The sequence below is a fragment of the Ceratotherium simum genome, chromosome 25, assembly GCF_057802395.1.
Source record: "Ceratotherium simum simum isolate JZ-2026a chromosome 25, ASM5780239v1, whole genome shotgun sequence".
NCBI classification, from domain to species: Eukaryota; Metazoa; Chordata; class Mammalia; order Perissodactyla; family Rhinocerotidae; genus Ceratotherium; species Ceratotherium simum.
In genome coordinates, this window is record NC_141924.1 from 34,862,539 (window position 1) to 34,884,115 (window position 21,577).

A 21,577-nucleotide genomic window follows, 5' to 3' on the forward strand; every position below is an offset into this window, starting at 1 on the left:
TCCCGAGTGCAGACCTACACACTGCTCATCAAGCCATGCTGTGGAGGCATTCCACACACAAAATAGAGTAAGATTGGCACAGATGTTAGCTCAGGGCCAATCTTCCTCAGCAAAAAGCGGAGGATTGGCGAACGGTGTTAGCTCTGGGACAATCTTCCTCATCAAAAAAAAAAAAAACTAGAAAATGGAAACATAATGACTTCACTTAGGTAGATGATACAATATTGAATTAAAGCCCCACAATGACATATCCTTCAGTCTTGGTATTGTGTTGCTCAAACTATTACATCATCTTTCAAGTACAGTAGTCCCCTTTACCCACAGTTTCACTTTCCATGGTTTCAGTTACTCATGGTCAACTCGAGTTTTAAAATATTAAATAAAAAATTCCAGAAATAAACAATTCATACATTTTAAATTTCATGCTTTTCTGGATAGCGTAATGAAATCTTGCACTGTCCTGCTCTATCCCACCTGCGATGTGAATCCTCCCTTTGTTTAGTGTATCCACACTGTATACACTACCTGCCCGTTAGTCACTTAGTAGCCTTCTCAGTTATCAGATCGCCTCTCTGAGGTGTCACAGTGCTTGTGTTCAAGTTCCCCTTATTTTACTTAGTAATGGCCCCAAAGCACAAGGGGAGTGATGCTGACAATTCAGATATGCCAAAGGGAAGCCATAAAGCACTTCTTTTAAGTGAAAAGGTAAAAGTTCTTGACTTAATAAGGAAAGAAAAAAAATTGTTTGCTGAGGTTGCTAAGATTTACGGTAACTTTTATTACAGTATGTTGTTATAATTGTTCTATTTTATTTTTAGTTATTGTTGTTAATCTCTTACTGTGCCGAATTTATAAATTAAACTTTACATAAGTATGTATGTATAGGGAAAAATAGAGTATATATAGGTTTTGGTACCATGTGTGGTTTCAGGCATCCATTGGGGGTCTTGGAATGTATCCCCCAAGGATAAGGGGGGACTACCATAGATAAAAATGAAATCAAAAGACATCATCTTTGTAGTTTCTTTTTTTTACTTTTCATTGAACACAACTGAATATTCAGAATTTTTCATTTTCTGATGATAATGACAGGGAGAAAATACAAACAGAGGGAGCCACTTCATAATTATTAGATGAATCAGATGATGAATGCAAAGAGATAGAAAGTGGCACTCCAGTATGATGATAGTGGTAAAATTGATAGTTTCAGAAAAACTAGGTTAATTACTGAGTGGAAAATGTATGTCTAAGGAATAGAGAAAACAGGGTATTCTCATTGAGAACATCATTCAACAGGGAGGATTTCATCTCACAACGTTATGCAACAAGAAGCTAACAATCCCATTTTGCTAAAAGGATATTGGACAGTATTCATTCATCTTTTATGATGCTTATGCACCAAAATTTACGTGATAAGATTATTAGCACACAAATGCATGTGTGTAAACAAAGAGAATTAGAAGGAAATAGATGATGTTGATATGAGATTAGTGTTTCTAAATCTAAAAATTAAAATGTATAGCAATTATTAATCAAACAAGAAGGTTTTCCTGGCTTCAAGAAAATTATGAACCATCAAAGTTCCCAAGAGTACTGTGTCTTGATAGTGCAGGAAGAACCTGAAGTGATGATAACAAGAACCTGTTAGAGATGTACTTGAAATCTGAGATCAGAACTGACAAGATGGATATACTCCAGCTTCAGAAATGACGATTGAAGAGCAGTTTATGAGGCAGTGTATATTTTGGGGACATATACTTTCAAAACTGGGAAAATAAGGAATAAAATTTGGGTTAGTTATGTTTAAATTCTTACTAATATGTATAATGAAGTTATTTTTCTCTATCTTTTTTTTCATTCCTATGAATTGTTCATAAGATGACATAAAATAATAACAAACAAAAATCTGTTATCTGGAAAGAGCTTGTGTGCAGTTAGTATTTTTTCCTTAAAAATATTTGGTAACATTCACTAGGGAAGCCATATGAACATGAATTTTCTTTTCTTTTCTTTTCTCCCTAGCTTTATTAATACATAATTGACATATAGCATTGTGTAAGTTTATGGTGTACAGTGTGATAATTTGATACATGTATGCATTGCAAAATAATTACCACAATAAGTTTAGTTAATACCTCCATCATCTTACATAATTAAATTTTGTGTGTGTGTGGTGAGAACATTTAAGATCTACTTGCTTAGCAACTTTCAAATATATGAAACCATATTATTAACTATTAGGCACCCTGGCATACATTAGATACCCAGAACTTATTCATCTTATAACTGGAAGTTTGTGCCCTTTGACCAACGTCTCCCCATTTCCCCCCAGCCCCCAGCAACCACTATTCTACTCTGTTTCTATTAATTTGGCTTTTTTAGATTCTATATATAAGTGAGATCATACAGTATTTGTTTTTCTCTGTCTGACTTATCTCGTGGAGCATAATGCCCTCAAGGTCCGTCCGTGTTGTCACAAATGGCAGGATTTCCTTGTTTTTTATGGCTGAATAGTGTTTCATTAAGAACTACACAACTTTAATGTAGACAGTGAAGACATTGAAGTTGTTAACAGTTTTGTTTACCTTGGTTCCGTCATCAACTTAAATGGAGACTGCAGCCAAGAAATCAAGAGAAGACTGAGACTTGGAAGGGCAGCAATGAAAGAATTAGGAAAGATCATCAAGTGCAAGAAGTGTCATTAGAGACTAAGGCCAAGATTATCCACACCCTTATGTTCCCAATTACTATGTACAGGTGCCAAGGCTGGACAATGAAGAAGGCTGACAGGAAAAAATTGATTCATTTGAAATATGGTGTTAGAGGAGAGCTCTGTGGATACCCTGGACTGCCAGAAAGATGAACAAGTGGGTCCCAGAGCAAATTAAGCCTGAACGATCCCTGGACGCAAAAATGATAAAACTGAAGCTGTCCTACTTTGGGCACATCAGGGGAAGGCAGGATTCTATGGAAAAGACAATAATGCTGGGAAAAGTAGAAGGCAGCAGGAAAAGAGGAAGACCAAATATGAGATGGATTGATTTCATAAAGGAAGCCATAGGCATGAGTCTACAGAAGCTGACTAGGGCTGTTGAGGACAGGACATTGCGGACATCACTCATTCATAGGGTTGCCAGGAGTCAAAGCTGGTATATACATACCACAGTTTCTTTACCATTTATCTATTAACTGATGCTTAGGTTGCTTTCATGTCTTGGCTATTGTGAATAATGCTGCAGTGAACATAGGGGTGTGGATATTTCTTCCAGATAGTGATTTCATTTCCTTCGGATATATACTTAGAAGTGGAATTGCTGGATGATATGGTAGTTTTATTTTTAATTTTTTGAGGAACTTCCATGCTATTTTCCACAGTGGCTGTACCAATTTACATTCCACCAACAGTGCACAAGGGTCCCTTGTTCTCCACATCTTCACCAACACTTGTTATCGCTGTCTTTTTTGATAATAGCCATTCTAACAGGTGTGATATGATATCTCATTGTGGTTTTGACTTACATTTCCATGATGATTAGTGATGTTGAACACCTTTTCATGTACCTGTTGGTCATTTGTGTGTCTTTGGAAAAATGTCTATTCAAATCCTCTGCCATTTTAATCTAATTATTCCTTTTTTTGCAAGTAAGTTGCATGAGTTCCTTATATATTTTGGATGTTAACCCTCTATCTGATATATGGATTACAAATATTTTCTCTTGTTCCGTAGGTTGCTTTTTCATTTTGTTGATTGTTTCTTTTGTTGTGCAGAAGCTTTTTAGTTGGCTATAGTCCTCTTGTTTATTTTGCTTTTGTTCCTTGTGCTTTTGGTGTCAGATCTAAAAAATCATTGCCAAGAACAATGTAAAGGAGTTTTTCCCCTATGTTTTCTTCAAGGAAATTTCATGATTTCAGGTCTTACGTCTTTAATCCATTTTGAGTTCATTTTTGTGAGTGATGTAAGATAGGGGTCCAGTTTCATTCTTTTGCATGTGAATATCCAGTTTTCACAGCCCCATTTATTGAAGAGATTATCCTTACCCCATCAAGTATTCTTGGCTCTCCTGACAAATATTAGCTGATTGTACAAGCATGGGTTTATTTGTGACCTCTTGATTCTGTTCTATTGGTCTATGTGTCTGTTTTTATGATAGTACCATACTGTTTTGATTACTATAACTTTGTAATATAGTTTGAAATCAGGAAGCATGATGGCTCTAGCTTTGTTCTTCTTAGGATTGCTTTGGGTATTGGAGGTATTTTGTGGTTCCATACGAATTTTAGAATTTTCTTTTTATTTCTATGAAAAATGCCATTGGAATTTTGATAGAGATTGTGTTCAATCTATAGATGGCTTTGGGTAGTATGGATATTTTAACAATGTTAATTCTTCTGATCCATGAACCCAGGATATCTTTCTATTTGTTTGTGTCTTCTTCAATTTCTTTCATCAGTGTCCTACCCTGCCTTTTGAAAACTGCCCACTGGCAGCAAACTGGAGAAATCGTGAGACTTAACTTCTTTCATTTCCCTTCTCTCAGGGATCGTTGCCCTGTGCTGCCTGATGTCCAGTATCTGAAAATATCCATCATCAACTGTGGATGAAATACAGTTCCTCCTAGAAATGCAGGGGAAAAATTTTAATACTTTCTTTTCAATTGCCAGTTTCTAGAGTTAGAAGGTAGTGCAGTGATCACCTCCAATTGTGGCAGATAGGTTTCTTACTTATTTTTCCCTCTTCTTTTTATTATTGCTGTATAATCATGAATTTATATTAAGTCAATATTTTACTATCAATCATAATATTTTTTAATCATTTATTTTCTCAATGGAAGCCTCTTTAAGCTGTTTTCTGTGTCCTTTTTAGATATTCCCCCACTAATCTTGGAGAGCTTCCTTGCTTCGTGGCACAACAAAAAGATAGCCTAATCTCAGAGTCCCACCTTGCTGAAATCCGCCATTTTGGTTTTCTTCTCAAATTTGCTTGAATGTCAGTCTGCTTTTTTTTTTTTTTTTTTTTTTTTTTGGCCTTTTTCTGAATACTTATTTGTATTTTCCTGGATTCAGGTAACTCCACGTTTGATCCAGGAAAGGATGGATAGATTATTAGCTTCCTTCATTTTTCTTTTACCGTGCTATAGAGCAGTCTAGTTTGTTTAACGAATGACACATATTTTGGTCCGTCTTCTGATCTTTTGTGTGCTCTGTTTAGGGCTCCTCAGCCAATTCTGCCTGTCATGGGTGTTATTGTTTTCACTCATATGCACATTGCAGTTTGTGCTATTGTCTTTCTCCTGGTTCTGATGAGGATGTACAATATGGAAGGTTTATTTGTACTCTGAATATTTGAATGAATTTTGGAGGATTTTAACTTGGAGAATTGGATATAAGAATTTAGGTGGCCACCATTATTCTCTGAGGACTTCTGCATTTCTTTCTTTGTTAACTCTTTGGGATTATACCCTGGGGTTTTGTTGTTGTTGTTTTGTTCTATTTTGCATTATTGCAGAGTACACTGCAGTACTGTCTCCAAAACATTATTTTTACCAATTCTCAAAATTCTCTTTTCTGCCAAGAAAATTGAATTTATATCTATTATATTATTTCTATTTTATTCAACAGATCAGTATCACACATTATTATTATCACATATGTTGGATAGTCTGTTGGCAACAATATATTTAAAATATTATAATAATTTATAATTAAATATTAATTAAATTTTAATTTATAATTAAAATAATTATAAATATTTTAAATATTTATATATTTAAAACAATTAGTAAACTGTATGCCAATAGTGGTTAATAGAGCACACTCAGTAGTGAATTCTGAGATTTAAAAACTGGAATCATCCCTTCTGGAGACATCTTGGGAAAGCCTTGTGTTTTTCATTTGTAAAATTGGTCTAATAGTCGTATTAAAGTCTTAGCATTGTTATGATAGTTCAATGAGTTATCCAGGAAAAATGTATTGCCCTGCTCTTAGTAAATATTTAATAAATATTAACAGATATTCTTATTATCTTTACATATAATTACCTACATTTGAACCTTGCCAATGCAGTTTGTAGTCACACCATTTACATCTTCTCTTTGTCTCAAAGGAATGGAATTAGAAGCGACATTTTCTTGACTTAATATTTGTCTTGAATGTATAAATTTCAACTTTCATAGCATCTAGAGACATAGCATAAAGCGTTATTGATTTTTTATTCTTATTTTCTTTGAAAACAACTGCTGTGTTTATGCTTTCTTGTCCAAGAAATAAAATGCAGTCTTATTTTGCAACAGAGGATAGAGAATTTTGAATATTAAAAGTAACCTTTTAAGCTGAATAGATGTACTTTTAAAAATATGGAAAGTTTAAAAAAGCAAAAACAAGATTGAAAATTCCTGATAGTTCTACTACACTGAGATAACAACTGTTAACGTCCTATAGATTGTTTCCAATTTATTTTACAAACATCACAGTCTTGCAACAATAGATAAACTTTCATTCACAAATACAATTTTTATCTTTGAATAGGTTTTTAGAAGTATAATTGCTGAGTCAAAGGGCATACATGTATTTCATGCTATGGATGTCTTCCCAAATTGATTTGCAGAAATATTGTGTCAGTTGTGTATGATTAGATTCTAATTCTTTATACTTTTAATTTTCAAAATCTAGGTAAAAATCTTTACAAACACAATGTTGTTTTATTTACAGAGTCATTAGCAGATAACTGAATTTCACTTATAATGTTTTGGTTCAAAATTACTATATATTTTCTTATTGAAAAAGAAGGTTACAAATGATGGGTTTATAAATACATTTTTGACCCATAAATGCAAATTAGAAAGTGAGCCTATTCTATAAGTGGCATCACAAATCAAAAGAAAAGAATAGATAATTCATTATATGGTGTGGTATACAATATTAACGTTTGCCAATATCCAGTTCTCCTTTATTTCTGGGTGCGTAGGAGATTACACTTCTTCAATCCCTTGGAGTTAAGAATGGTAATGTGACTGGTAGTTACGGCCAATGCACTGTAAGCAGAAGACCATCAGCTCTCCATATGAAAAAAATAAAACTTATTCCAATACATCATAAAAGACACAAAGATAAATTTCAGGTGTATTAAAAAATCTGTCCATGAGAAACAAACAAACAAAAAAACAGAAGAAAATAAAAGAGTTTTTCCATATAACATCAAGATAGGAAAGGATTTTTTAAATATTATACAAAAAACTCCCACAGCCATGAAATAAATTTGACATCAAAAGCACTACATTGCAAAAGTCATACCAAAAAGAAAATACAAGAAATGCTTGAGAAAGGTATTTATATATTTTAAACATAAGAAAAGATTAATATATATGTGTGCATGTCTACACATATATTTAAAACTCCTACAAATCAACAAGAAAAATAAGAATAACTAGAGAAAAATATGGCCAAAGGAAATGGACAATAATTCTTTTTTTTAAGGGAACTTGCGTAAACTTTATTTTTTAATTTTTTTATTGAAGTATAATTGACATACAATATCCTGTTAATTTCAAGTTTACATCATAGTGAATTGTTGTTTCTATACATTACAAGGTGGTCACCATAATAAGTCTAGTTACTGTCCGTCAACATATATAGTTATTACAATATTGTTAACTATATTCCCTATGCTGTACTTTACATCCCCATGACATTAATTTTATAATTGAGGTTTGTGTCTCTTAATCCTCTTCACCTACTTGGCCCACTCCCCCAACTCTCTCCCTTCTATTTCTTCTCTGTGTTTATGAGTCTGTTTCTGTTTATTTTGGTTTTTAGATTCCACATATAAGTGAAATTGTACAGTATTTGGCTTTCTCTGGCTGACTTATTTCACTTGGCTTAATACTCTCTAGGTCCCTCCATGTTGTTGCAATTAGCAAGATTTCATTCATTATTATGGCTGAGTAATATTCCATTGTGTATGTGATATGTATACATCACATCTTCTTTATCCGTTCATCTAATGATGGACATTTAATTTGCTTCTGTATCTTGGCTTTTGTAAATAATGCTACAATGAACATAAATGTGCATATATCTGTTCAAATTTGTGTTTTCATTTTCTTTGGATAAATACCCAGAGGTGGAATTGCTGGATTGCGTGGTAGTTTTAGTTTTAACTTTTTGAGGATCCTCCATACTGTTTTCCATAGTGGCTGCATCAACTTACATTCCCAGCAGTGTAAGAGTTCCCTTTTCTCCACATCCTCTCTCATACTTGTTATTTTTTTTCTTTTTGTCTTGTGAGGAAGATTGTCCCTGAGCTAAGATCTGTGCCAATCTTCCTCTTTTGTATGTGGGACGCTGCCACAGCATGGCTTCATGGGCGGTGTGTAAGTCCACGCCTGGGATCCAAACCTGTGAACCCTGGGCCTTCGAAGTGGAGCACGCGAACTTAACCACTACACCACCAGGCTGGCCCCTATCTTTTTGATAATAACCATTCTGACAGGTGTGAAGTGGGATCTCACTGTGGTTTTGACTGACATTTCCCTGATGAATAGTGATGTTGAGCATCTTTTCATGTGCCTGTTGGCCATCTGTATGTCTTCTTTGGAAAAATGTCTATTCAAATCCACTGCCCATTTTTTAATCAGGTTGTTTGTTTTTTGAATATTAAGTTCTGTAAGTTTTTTATGTATTTTGGATATCAACCCTTTCTCAGATGTATGATTTGCAATGTCTTCTCCCATTCAGTAGGTTACCTTTTTGTTTTGTTGATGATTTTCTTCACTGCTCAAAAGCTTTTCAGCTTGATGTAATCCCATTTGTTTATTTTTGCTTTTGTTGCCCTTGCCTGAGGAGACTAGTCCGAAAAAATATTACTAAGACCGATGTCAAAGAGCTGACTGCCTATGTTTTCTTCTAGAAGTTCTTTGGTTTCAGGTCTTACATTCAAGTCTTTAATCCATTTTGAATTTAATTTTGTATATGGCATAAGATAGTGGCCTATTTTCATTCTTTGGCTTTTGCATGTAGCTGTCCGGTCATCCCAACACCATTTTTTGAAGAGACTGTCTTTTCCCTATTATATATTCTTGCCTCCTTTGTCGTAGATTAATTGACCATATATGCATGGGTTTATTTCTTGGCTCTCTATTCTATCCCATTGATCTATGTGTCTGGTTTTTTTTTTTTTTTTTTTTTTTTTGAGGTTCAGAGATGTTTTTACACCAGTAGACGATAATTCTTATAACATATCTTTTCAGAATTCTTCCATTCTCCACCTTTGTTAAGCCTTTCTCCCAATTCCTAATGTTCTTTCCTATAATTTACAAGGATTCATAAATTATGTCTTGCATTAATTTGAAGAGACATTGTTTGCCAGCTATGTGCTAGACATTGTTGTAAGTGTTTGGAGTACAAGCCTTTTTCACTTCCTGAAGTAATTTAAACACATAAATACTTCAACCCAAAGCTGAACCCAGGGAGACCCAGGACACAACTCACAGTGGCACAATTTCCAGACTATACTTGATTTTAGACAAAATATGATTCAACTAGTCTTTTGCCCATTCCAGGTTTGTTTATACTTTAAAAGAAAACAATCAGTAACCTAAGTGAATCTGAGTGGAGGATATCACAAAATGTAGAAGACTGAAATGGAAAAAAATTAGGTCTTCGTTAATCTTGCTGACTCTAATTTTGCCTTTTTGCAGTCTGTGAATTATTATAAACAGCCAAATTTTGTGTTAGTAGATCAAGCAAGGCAATGTGGATATGCCACTCCAGGATTTACTCTGATTTAACAAGAATAATTAGAAAAATAAACAAAGCAATTGTAACTCAGAAATTCCCAAATATATGTCTGGACTTACCCCAAAAACTTTGACATCCTTTGTGACTTCTCTCTCTTTCATCCAGATTCCCTTCCAGTAGCCCTTTCCAGTGCCTCTACTCTGGGATCAAGATTAGGCCCATACTTCCAGTTTCTTTCATTTTCATTACATCATAATATGGGAGGTAGATGTTACGTTAATGTTTGTTTTTCTCTTTTATTTTTATTCTGTTTCTCATCAAAGGACTGTTTTTTCCTTACATTATTGTTACTGATGTGTATTTGTTCAGAAAGAACTGTGAGACTTGCTTTTCGTTTTGATTTACTCCATATCAGTATAAATCACTGCATTGACCTGATGTTAATAATCTGTTCCAAACTTATGTGTGAAATTGGAAACAATTTTAGTTCAAACATTCAAAGGGTGAGATTTTATAAACGCCTGGCTTTTGATGTGTAGGATGAAGAAATATTTGCATCCAAAATTAATTGTTAGTAATTCTCTACCTCTTTTCCACAGGAAAGAATGTTTAAATTTCATCAAATGAAACATATTTTTGAAATACTGGATAAAATGAGATGCTTGCGAAAACGTTCTACAGTGTCATTCTTGGGAGTTCTTGTCATTTTCCTTCTATTTATGAACTTGTACATTGAAGATAGCTATGTTCTGGTAAGTTTTGGAGACTGATTATTTTTTGTTCAAATAAGGCGTAAGTCAAATTAGACTTAGTCCAATTGTAATCTAGCTTCGATCTCAGGCTGTTGGAATAGCCTTAGTTTGAGCAAAATTATGAAATGTGTATTTTCTATCTAGCTACCTTTTGTGTTAATTATGTCTTACTAGCATTACAATTGTTTTGATTTATGTTGCAATATTTTCTTTAATACTATATATAGATAGTGGTTCAAATATGTACACTTAATTACAAATAAATTAGCTGTCATCACTATGCCAAATTAATATTATGTAAAATCATTATAATTTTTGAGCCTAAATTTGAAGTATATAGAACAAAATATGCTTAAGGTGTTACTCCTTACCTTCTCTACTTTCCTATATTATCATCAAAAATTTTAAGATTCCAGGGCCGGCTCCGTGGCTTGGCGGTTGAGTGCGCGCGCTCTGATGCTGGCGGCCCGGGTTCGGATCCCGGGAGCGCCCCGAGGCACCACTTCTCCGTCCAACGCGAGGCCGAGTCCCGCGTACAGCAACTAGAAGGATGTGAACCTATGACATACAACTCTCTACTGGGGCTTTGGGGGGAAAAAACTGAATAAATAAAATCTTTAAAAAAAAAAAAAAATTTTAAAATTCCATTGTCTAATTAATATACTAATTGTGCTATTTTGTTAAGAAGTAACATTTTATTACAATGTGTGCCACTTCATTTGGGTTTTGAATAGCCCTAAATGTGGCTATTTTATGTTCACTGAAAAGTAATATAGAACTTCAAGAACTAAAGATATTAATGTGAAAACTATTCAGTAGTTTAAAAATGATAAAATTAGTAGAAAATATATCAGTAAATTTTTAAGCGAATTATGGAAATATACAAAAGGGCTTATTCTGGCTAATTGTGAGAACTCAATATATTTCTATTATTTATTGTTATAATTATCACATCATTTTATGTGTAATGAGAATAATATGGACATTATTGCTTATTCACTTTTTCGATCTGAATTGAGCTTAAGATATCTGGAAAATTCCTAATCTTTATGTTATTATTCCTGTTCACATATTTCAGAAAATCAAAACCCTGGGAGACACAGAGAACTGACAATTACTTTCCATCATGCAAGCATGCTGAAAGTTTCAATTAATGTCTTAGCAAGAGAGAATCTGACAATAGCCACAGAAAGCATTTCCTAATAAAATCTTTTATTTTATTAATTGAACACAATTTGTTAAATATCTACTATTTGTCAGATACTATTCTATATCCTGTGAGCCTACCATATAATCTTAGTTGGTACCGATCCTCGTAGGACGTCTTTAAAGCATCTTGCTTCCTTTAGCATTGTTCTTTGACGGTGAAATTCTGCCAGATTCCTAGATCTTGACTCTGCCCAGGCCATTCACGTTCAAGTATTGGTCTTAATCTTGTGGACCCTTCTCGTTCTACCTTCCACAGTCAATTCACAGTGGTTGAAATCACCACAAACTAATAGAATTTGACAAGGCATGATTTAGGTAAACATAGCAAACTGGAGAAACTTACTAATGATATGCATTTTGGATTTTTTTAAACCTGATTATTAGGTTTATGAGATTTAAGGATAATAGAGCAAGGCCCATGGGGATCCAGCTATGTTTTTCTTGATAGAGTTAACTATCATAAATTAACTAGAGCAGCTCTTGATTAATGATTTAATTTTGTAATAAAAATTTATTTCCTGCATCTGTGTCTACTAGTGGAAGTAAATCACATCTCGTAAATCAAAAACATGATATTGGGGCTGGCCCAGTGGTATAGTGGTTAAGTTCGCCTGCTCCACTTTGGCAGCCCGGGGTTCACAGTTTCAGATCCTGGGCACGGACCTATGCATCGCTTGTCAAGCCATGCTGTGATGGCATCCCACATGTAGAGGGAGATGGGCACGGATGTTAGCCCAGGGCCAATCTTCCTCAGCAAAAAGAGGAGGATTGGCAACGGATGTTAGCTCAGGGCTAATCTTTCTCACAAAAAAAAACAAAAACAAAAAAACTCCCTGATATTGGCAGGATGCTTGTGTATTCAATGACTTGCTGCATTTATGAAACACTTTCAAGTGCAATTTCAATGTTTCGGTTTAAACCGACAAAAGACCACTGTATACAACAAACATCCTTATATCTTTTGGGGATAGAACCTCTTCAAATGCACTATAAAATGTGTAAGAACTAGTAGAGTATACATCCATAAGAAGATCAAACACTATTGCTCTGTTTTGTGAATTTTTACACATTCCTATCTAAACATTGGTCCTAGCCTCCTAATTAAAAGGTATGATTTAATGAAGCAACTCTAACTAAAGAATACTTTCTCAGTGAAACTCTTTCTGGCTACATTAGCCATATATCTACTCAAATTTGCAAATCAGACTAGGTGCAGAGAAGAGATTGCCACTTAGCTTTAAAAATTGAAATTATTTTTAAATACTTATATAAAGTTGGAAAAAGTAAGTTAAAATGATTAACTACAAGCACCCGCCTTACTAAAAATTCAATGACAGTATTTTTATTAGCTTAATTTTTCACTATTTACCAGATGATGTTTTCTAACTAAATTGCATTTTAAGCTAAATTTTATCCCAAAGCTTAATATATATAAAGACTTGAAACTTTCTTTAAATCATTAATGTAAATTACATTAAAATTTTTCTTCTAAAAATGTTTAATATCCATGGAAAACTGGCCCCCTACTAGGATATAATACAATTTCTTTTAAATACTTTTTCCCTTTTTGACCCTTTTATCTGTGTTTATTTCATTTTTCGTAAAATTATCTGACTTGATTTTCTTTCTGGACTCCAGAATGCCACAAAGTGTGCAATTTTCTAAGCATAGACATTAGTAGGTGTTTTTCTCTCTTCCTTATTTCATGGGGAAATAATAGTTATAATTCAGACAAATCAGGTAAACAGAAGTAGTAAGGTCTCTGGGGTTACTTAGAACATTCTATCCTTCTCTTTTTGCTAGAAAATCCATTGGTGGCCTGAAATCCTGGGCATATAACATTTTAGTATATTTCTTACATGTTAGGGACATATGTGCCTTTCAGTGGAAAAGGAAGCTCAGCTCAGTGTAAGAGACAAAGAGTATTACAAGGCAAACTAAGTAGAAGAGACGCTGCATGCCCAATCAACTTAGCCTCTCAGCTGTGACCATCTTCCAAGTAGCCACTAGAGTATATATTTAGTCTGTAGCTAGTCCATTGAATTGCATTCCCATCCAGAAAATGATTGTCATAAAGCTTTGTCTTATTACTGAGAAATACACTACAGCATAGTAGCTACAGAAAGAAGGTATCCAGGGAGAGCCTGGCTGTTCAGGTAGATACCTCTGGAAAGCAGCCAACAAGGCTGACTCGGGTGAAAGTTGCATTATTTATTTATGCTGAAAAGTGTAAAGAGGCTTGTTCTTCAGACTTTAATAAAGTGCTTTCATTGAAGTTCCATTTCATTTTATATTGTATTATGTCCTTCAATCAGAATGAATGTATACTATCTTATCACAGATAACGTCTGGATTTATACATGTTCAAGGAAGAATTCTTAAAGAGATATTCAATATTCTGCACTTCTGTTAGAATGTGACATCACATAAGAACAGAATGGTAAAATGAATTCAGTATTGTGACTACTGTGATTTTTTTTTTTTTTGTGAGGAAGATCAGCTCTGAGCTAACATCCATGCTAATCTTCCTCTTTTTGCTGAGGAAGACAGGCTCTGACCTAACATCTATTGCCAATCCTCCTCCTTTTTTTCCCCAAAGCCCCAGTAGATAGTTGTATGTCATAGTTGCACATCCTTCTAGTTGCTGTATGTGGGACGCGGCCTCAGCATGGCCGGAGAAGCGGTGCGTCGGTGCGCGCCAGGGATCCGAACCCGGGCCACCAGTAGCAGAACGCGCGCACTTAACTGCTAAGCCACAGGGCCGGCCCTACTGTGATTTTTATAGATATTTCTCCTAGACCCTATTGATTATGGACACCGTTACATTACTATTAAAGTAGTTGATGCTAAACTGAATCCTCAGTTACTTTTGGTAATCCTAAATTTGTTTATTTTAAAACTTTATTGATGTTTTATAGGTTTTCAGAAAGACAAAGATGAAAATATTTGTGCGATGAATTTAAAATAATCAGAATTTAATGGATATTCAATTAGCATATTTATAAGAAAGCTAACATCCAAGGTTTAATTTCATATATTTTGAAAGCCTATAACTTACAGATGGCAAATTCATTGTCTTGTAAAAAACTAATGTATTTTTTCTTTGTCCAAATTGTCAAGGCAATATAAAATATAGAAATACACTATTAAAGACCAAATATAGGTTCATGAACATAATTGAATATACGGAAAAGATATTCAAAATGAATCTTGATTTAGCAAGGACCAGATTGAAAGCTCTTCCCAGTCATGGTCACTATTCTGCTTTTATTCTAAGACAATTCCAGGCTGGCTATAGATTTAAAAGTTTGAGTTAGTCACCTTTTCCATTGACGTTTGAATTTGACGCAAAGTAGTGACTGTTTCAATTGAGGTAAAATTTGTATTTGAATCCTTTGTAATTTTTTAGAACAGGAGTTTAATTAAAGTTTTATTGACCACAACCAAATAATATGAGTACCAAATTTATTTAATGCCTTCACTTTCTTTATAGTCTTAATGGCTTGCACATGCCTGACCTGCCATTCTATACTGAGTAGTAAAAATAGATGCACGTAACACCGCACAGTACAGTAGAGACTTTGCCAAAAAAGAAACGTTCTTCTAATTAGGTTGCCTCAAACATATCCTACCAATGGTGGTAAACCATATACAAAAGCCGAGTAAGTCATCATTTTGCTAACAATGTATAACCAATAAAAGCCTGATCAAACGGTAATTAGATAATCAAAATCTACAATTGAACTTATATCAAAAAAGGGATAAAAAAGAAAGAAGCAACTAATGGTTAACAGGATATATTTTAAGGTGAATGAATATGTTTTCTTGAATATAAACCTTCCTGAAGACTGAAGCACATAAGTGTTTTACGAAATAGATAAAAAGATCCTAAATATAAAAGGGACCAGACTTCACCTCCAACAGAATACCACCCCCCCACACACACACACACATGCATAGGCAAACATATCAAGGGAAAGACTAGTGCAAGGTCTGAAGACATTTCCTTTACTTAGAACAAATGTATCCTAATTGAAGTATCTCGAAGACATTTGAAGAGAACACTGCCGTGTCACAAGGACCATGGCTGTTCCATCTCAACAGCCTTTGATTATAGTGGCCATATCAGTGACTGACTAAAACTTCTTCATTAATAAATTCTCCAAAATGCAACTATTATGTCCTCTGCTGCATATTTTCTAATCATTCCTAAAGTTTCATAATCATAGAAATAATGTGTGGTCTTTATTTTACAGTGCCTGAAGGAGAGTAAATAGCTTAATATTACTCAAATGTGGGGAATTTGCTGGGAAATAGTTTTATGTGAAACTGTAAAACATTGCTGTCAAATTTTAGGATCCTTGAATTATTGTAAAGAATTTGAATTTTAACATGAAGGCAGTGGGAGTTTTCATGTAGAGATTTTTTATCAAGAGAATGCCATTATTAATGTATGCTAGAGAAAAGCAAATGTAAGTATAGTATTAAGAGTGGAATAGAGAAAGCCCGGAGCAGAGACTCTAGGTAGGCATTCAGATGAGAGATAATCTATATCTTGGGGTGCCAGTAATTGAGATTTATATAATACCCAAATTATATATTAGACCCTTATATTTATGGTGTAAGGAGAGATTTTATTTAAGCCATGACTATCTATTATTTATTTATTTTCTCTGCCTCCTTCTTGGCATTCAGGAAGGTGACAAACAGTTTATAAGGGAAACATCCACTCATCAACTGAATTCAGAACGCTATGTGCATACTTTCAAAGATTTATCAAATTTCTCGGGAGCCATCAATGTCACCTATCGCTACTTAGCTTCCACGCCTTTACAAAGAAAAAGTAAGTATCTTTACACTTGTAAATCAAGAATATGAAAATATTTTGTTTTAAAATAGTGATAATTTGTTTCATTTGTATAGCAATAAAAGTTTATAGGCTTTACTAATATAATATATTCTTTGGGAAATATTTCGATGTTTCTTCACAAATTGCAGTTACTCACTGATCCAATTCCATTAATAAAAAAATGTTTTAAATGCCTAATTGTGGTATGAACTTTTTAACAGTTTGCAGTAGAATCATGTAGAGAGACTAGGAAAAGTCAATTTATTTTAAATTTTAAAAGTTAGCTTTTAAAAATAACTATTCCTATATTGATAGATTTTCAAACTCGAATAATTTTGTTTTTATGATTTGCCACCAGTTTTGAAATAGTGAAAGTCAGTGCATTAGTTCCCTAAGTTGCTATAACAAATTATCACAAACTAAGCGGTCTGAAACAGCAGAAATTTATTCTCTCACATTTCTGGAGGACTGAAGTCTGAAATCAAGGTGCTGGCAGCGCCACAGTCCCTCCGAAAGTTCTAGGGGAGAATCCTTCCTTGCCTCTTCCAGCTTCTGGTAGCTCTTGGCATTCCTTGGTTTGTGGCAGCATAACTCCATTCTCTGCCTCCATCTTAACATGGCCTTCTCCGTGTGTCTCTCTGTGTCCTCTCCTCTTCCCATCAGGACACCAGTCATTGAATTTAGGGCCACTCAATCCAATATGATTTCATCTCAAGATTCTTAACTAATTATATCTGGGAAGACTATTTCCAAATATGGTCACATTCTGAGGTTCCAAATAGACAGGAATTTTTGGAGGAAACTATTCAATGCACTATAGGCAGTTTGGATCCAAGTAACATGTGACATTTCATGGATTTCAAGACACAATAGCTTATAGAAAGTATCATGATCTAATTAATGTACCACCAAGAAAGTATAAGCATTATCAGTTTTAATTTTAAGATGCCATCAATTGTAACATGCAACCTGATTTTAAAATATTTCTATGTGAAAAATATGAATTTTAGAATCAATGAAATACAGTGATATCATGAATTTCCTTTTTCCTCTTTTTCTTTAATGTTATTTTTTGTCACTTTATTTTTTATTTTAGTGAGATAATATTGGCTTATAACATTGTATAAATTTCAAGTGTACGTTATTATATTTCAGTTTCTTTATAGACTGCATCACGTTCACCACCAGTAGTCTAGTTTTTATCCGTCACCATACATGTGTGCCCCTTTACCCCTTTCACCCTCCCTCCACCCCCATGAATTTCTTAATAAATTGTGTGGAGACCAGAAAAATTGAGTTCCCTGTTAAGAAGTGTTTATGCAAGTGAGTTTATGATCACCATGTTGAGGAAATTATAACTTAAGCTAATTCAGTTTTCTAAAAATCTTTTTTTTTCTTTCATTCTACCATTTCAAATGTCTACTGCTCTTAAGCTTCTTTCTAATTGCATAAAACTGCCACTATTTTTTAATCTCCATCTGTTACACCACTTTTGTTCAAACATTACTAATTCCCCCTTTCCATACTAAGTTTACTAATGTGTATTGGCACATGTGCCAACTTCTTTATACTGAAGAGGCAATCTAAAACAATATAAACAACATAAAACAGGATACGAGCAGGGCAGTTTCCATCTTAGCACTACACTTATGAGATGTTACGCTCTGCGCAAGTTATTTCATCTCATGGTGATTTAGTTTCTTCATCTATAAAGCAGAAATAATGATAAGCACAAAGCTATCCCAAAAGACTGTTACGAATATTCAAGATGCATATTATAGGTAATAGACTCTTGCTTTTTATGTAGACAATATTCTATAAGTATTGGCTATTATTGAGCATTAATGAAGGCTGGTGGCTTGAGTTTAATGGTACCAGATACCATATTAGTTTTTTAATAGAAGTCAAGATTGTAAGCCCAGGTATTTAAACAAAATGTGTAAGTCTCTACCTTTCTGACAGACTAGTAAGAAAGATTTTTCTTAGAAGGGGCTTTTTCCATATTGCACAAATCACATCATGTAGATGTCTGTATTAAAACAGTGATCTTGGTGGATATAAACATTTCCCTCTTTTCCAAATGGTGGTTCTGAAATTTTATTCAGTTTTGAGTCATGGTGAGAATGAGAGCTTTAAAAAGTGAATCTATTTCAATAGAAAGACATCTAACACTTCTCAGAGGTGAACTGCCATTTCACAGGGTTTTATTTTATTCCCTAAAAATATCCAATTTCTAGTTTTAGATTTTAAGTATCTGAATAAATTTCTCCAGACCAAATTACTATAAAATGCGTTTCAAAATAAAGAAAATAGTAATATTTATGTCTCAGAACAGTGTACCATACATTTGAGCAATGGTGCAGTTTTTCAAAAACAGCTTATGGTATTGTTTGCATTCTAATTAACATACTAGATAAATTACAAAATAAAATTGTCAAGTCCAATTATGAATACTTCTTGTACAAGATGGCAGTGATCAAAGAAAAATGAAAATATATGATGTTTTCTATGAAAAATTTAAAGATGAGTAAAAGAATGAGTTACCCTGAATTTTCTTTTTCATCTTTTGAAACTAGTTTGTCATCCTTAACTGTGAATTCCCTTCTCCTTTTGCAGGTTTTTAAAAAAAGATAGTGTGGATGTTATCTAAATATCTATCTATCTTTTCTAATGGGCGTGTATGAGAACATTGAGCTGCAGAACACTTGAAACCATATTTTTAATTTCATAAACAAATGTTTACAGCAATAGGCTTCATATATCATTGTGCTAAAACTGCAGTGTTCTTCCGTAGACGATGTTCAATTATGTATGAAGTACTATAACCTTTATATATTTAGCATAATACTGGAATGACAAAATGTGCTATACGTAATCATCATTAGATTTGCTTAATGTAGTAGCAGGCCTAAGGGGAAAATAACATTTTTTTCTTTTTCTATGTTATTCAAAACCTATTTCACATATAATTTGTCTTCCTTCTGAATTCTTTTGCTCAGGGTTTCTTACAATTGGACTTTCATCAGTGAAACGAAAAAAAGGAAACTATTTACTTGAGACAATCAAGTCAATTTTTGAGCAGTCCAGCTACGAAGAGCTGAAGGAAATTTCAGTGGTGGTTCATCTAGCAGACTTTAATTCATCCTGGCGTGAGGGCATGGTTCAGGATATTACACAGAAATTTGCCCATCATATTATTGCAGGAAGATTAATAGTTATACATGCTCCAGAGGAATATTACCCAATCCTGGATGGCCTTAAAAGAAATTACAATGATCCGGAAGATAGAGTCAGATTTCGTTCCAAACAAAATGTAGATTATGCATTTCTGCTTAATTTTTGTGCCAATACTTCAGACTATTATGTAATGCTTGAAGACGATGTTAGATGTTCAAAAAATTTCTTAACTGCCATCAAGAAAGTCATTACATCCCTAGAAGGAACTTACTGGGTAACTCTTGAGTTCTCTAAGCTTGGCTACATTGGAAAACTTTACCATTCTCATGATCTCCCACGTTTGGCACATTTTTTATTAATGTTTTATCAAGAAATGCCTTGTGATTGGCTACTGACTCATTTCCGGGGTCTGTTGGCTCAGAAAAATGTGATACGTTTTAAACCATCTCTCTTTCAGCACATGGGTTATTATTCATCATACAAAGGGACTGAGAATAAGCTGAAGGATGATGATTTTGAAGAGGAGTCATTTGACATCCCTGACAACCCTCCTGCAACTTTATATACCAACATGAACGTTTTTGAAAATTATGAAGCAAGCAAGGCTTATAGCAGTGTTGATGAGTACTTTTGGGGGAAACCACCTTCAACAGGAGATGTCTTTGTGATTGTATTTGAAAACCCAATTATAATTAAAAAAATTAAAGTGACTACTGGAACAGAAGATCGACAAAATGACATTTTACATCATGGAGCCCTAGATGTTGGAGAAAATGTTATACATTTCAAACCAAGTAGACAATGTGTTACTTATGTAAGATTAGGGGAATTCAAAAATGGAAACTTTGAAATGTCAGATGTGAATCAAAAAATTCCATTTGATATACACTGTATGAGGATTTACGTTACCAAAACACAAAAGGAATGGCTGATTATTAGAAGTATTAGCATCTGGACTTCTTAGCCAATTAAATCAATATATCCAGTTACTGAAGCAGGTCTTCCTGTTTCCTTATTTGCTACCTTCCTCTTTGGCTACCTTTGTCCTTGGGAGGGAAAGCAATGAATGGGATATTTTAAAAGAAAAGTCAATCATCTTGGCAGTTTTGATTCACACATTGTCAATATAATTTTACTTTAATATGCACTTGTATTTATTTTAACTTCTGAAATTGAATATTGGTCCATAGTTAATGCTACTTTCATTTATATTTTTTAACATTATCATGTTAGTTTCAAAATTTCGACTGAATGTCAGAAAGGTAACAGGAAGGATTTAAAATGAAAATATTTAGTTTGTTAGATGGTGAGCCTTGAAAAATACTTGCCAACCGTATACACTTCCTCAAGAATTGATTTCATTATATCATCAGATAGCTTTTATTAAGCATCTGTGTGAATATGCAGTTGTTTAGAATGATAATCCCTTTTTTTTTTCTTGTAAACTTAGCTTTCCATAGACTTCTGTACATCTGCAATGAATACCTCCTCATAGAAGTGATGTCTTTACAACAGAATTTTGTGTGTAGGTGAGGCGATGGAAAGAAAAAAAAGACTCAAAAAATCTCTCTCCCCTGATTATTTATTTGAAAGGGGACATTGTTCATTGTATAAAAATACTTAATTGAGCACCTGTTGTTAATAAATTTTCTGTGGGAAGAATCTTTTTCTAGTTTCCCTTTTGCAAATAAGAATAGTTATGCTCAATATTTTCAAGGTACGTTGGGTACCTGCATTTAATAGAAGAAATTTGAGAAGGCTGATAGTTAGTTCATTCTTACAAATATTTTCAGTATATGCAGCAAGTTTTTGAAATTGATTTTATATGTTTTATATTAAAATTCATGTGATTGAA

General features: G+C 33.7%; 1 protein-coding gene across 1 annotated transcript; it reads left to right on the forward strand.

Moving 5' to 3' along the window:
* Positions 1-10,337: 10,337 nt before the first annotated feature.
* MGAT4C (MGAT4 family member C) lies at positions 10,338-20,987 on the forward strand. Its single transcript, XM_004417924.3, has 3 exons — positions 10,338-10,487; positions 16,392-16,539; positions 19,545-20,987. Exons 1-3 carry the CDS (start codon positions 10,341-10,343, stop codon positions 20,684-20,686), a joined length of 1,437 nt encoding a protein of 478 aa, XP_004417981.1. The 5' UTR covers positions 10,338-10,340; the 3' UTR covers positions 20,687-20,987.
* The last annotated feature ends 590 nt before the right edge of the window (positions 20,988-21,577 follow it).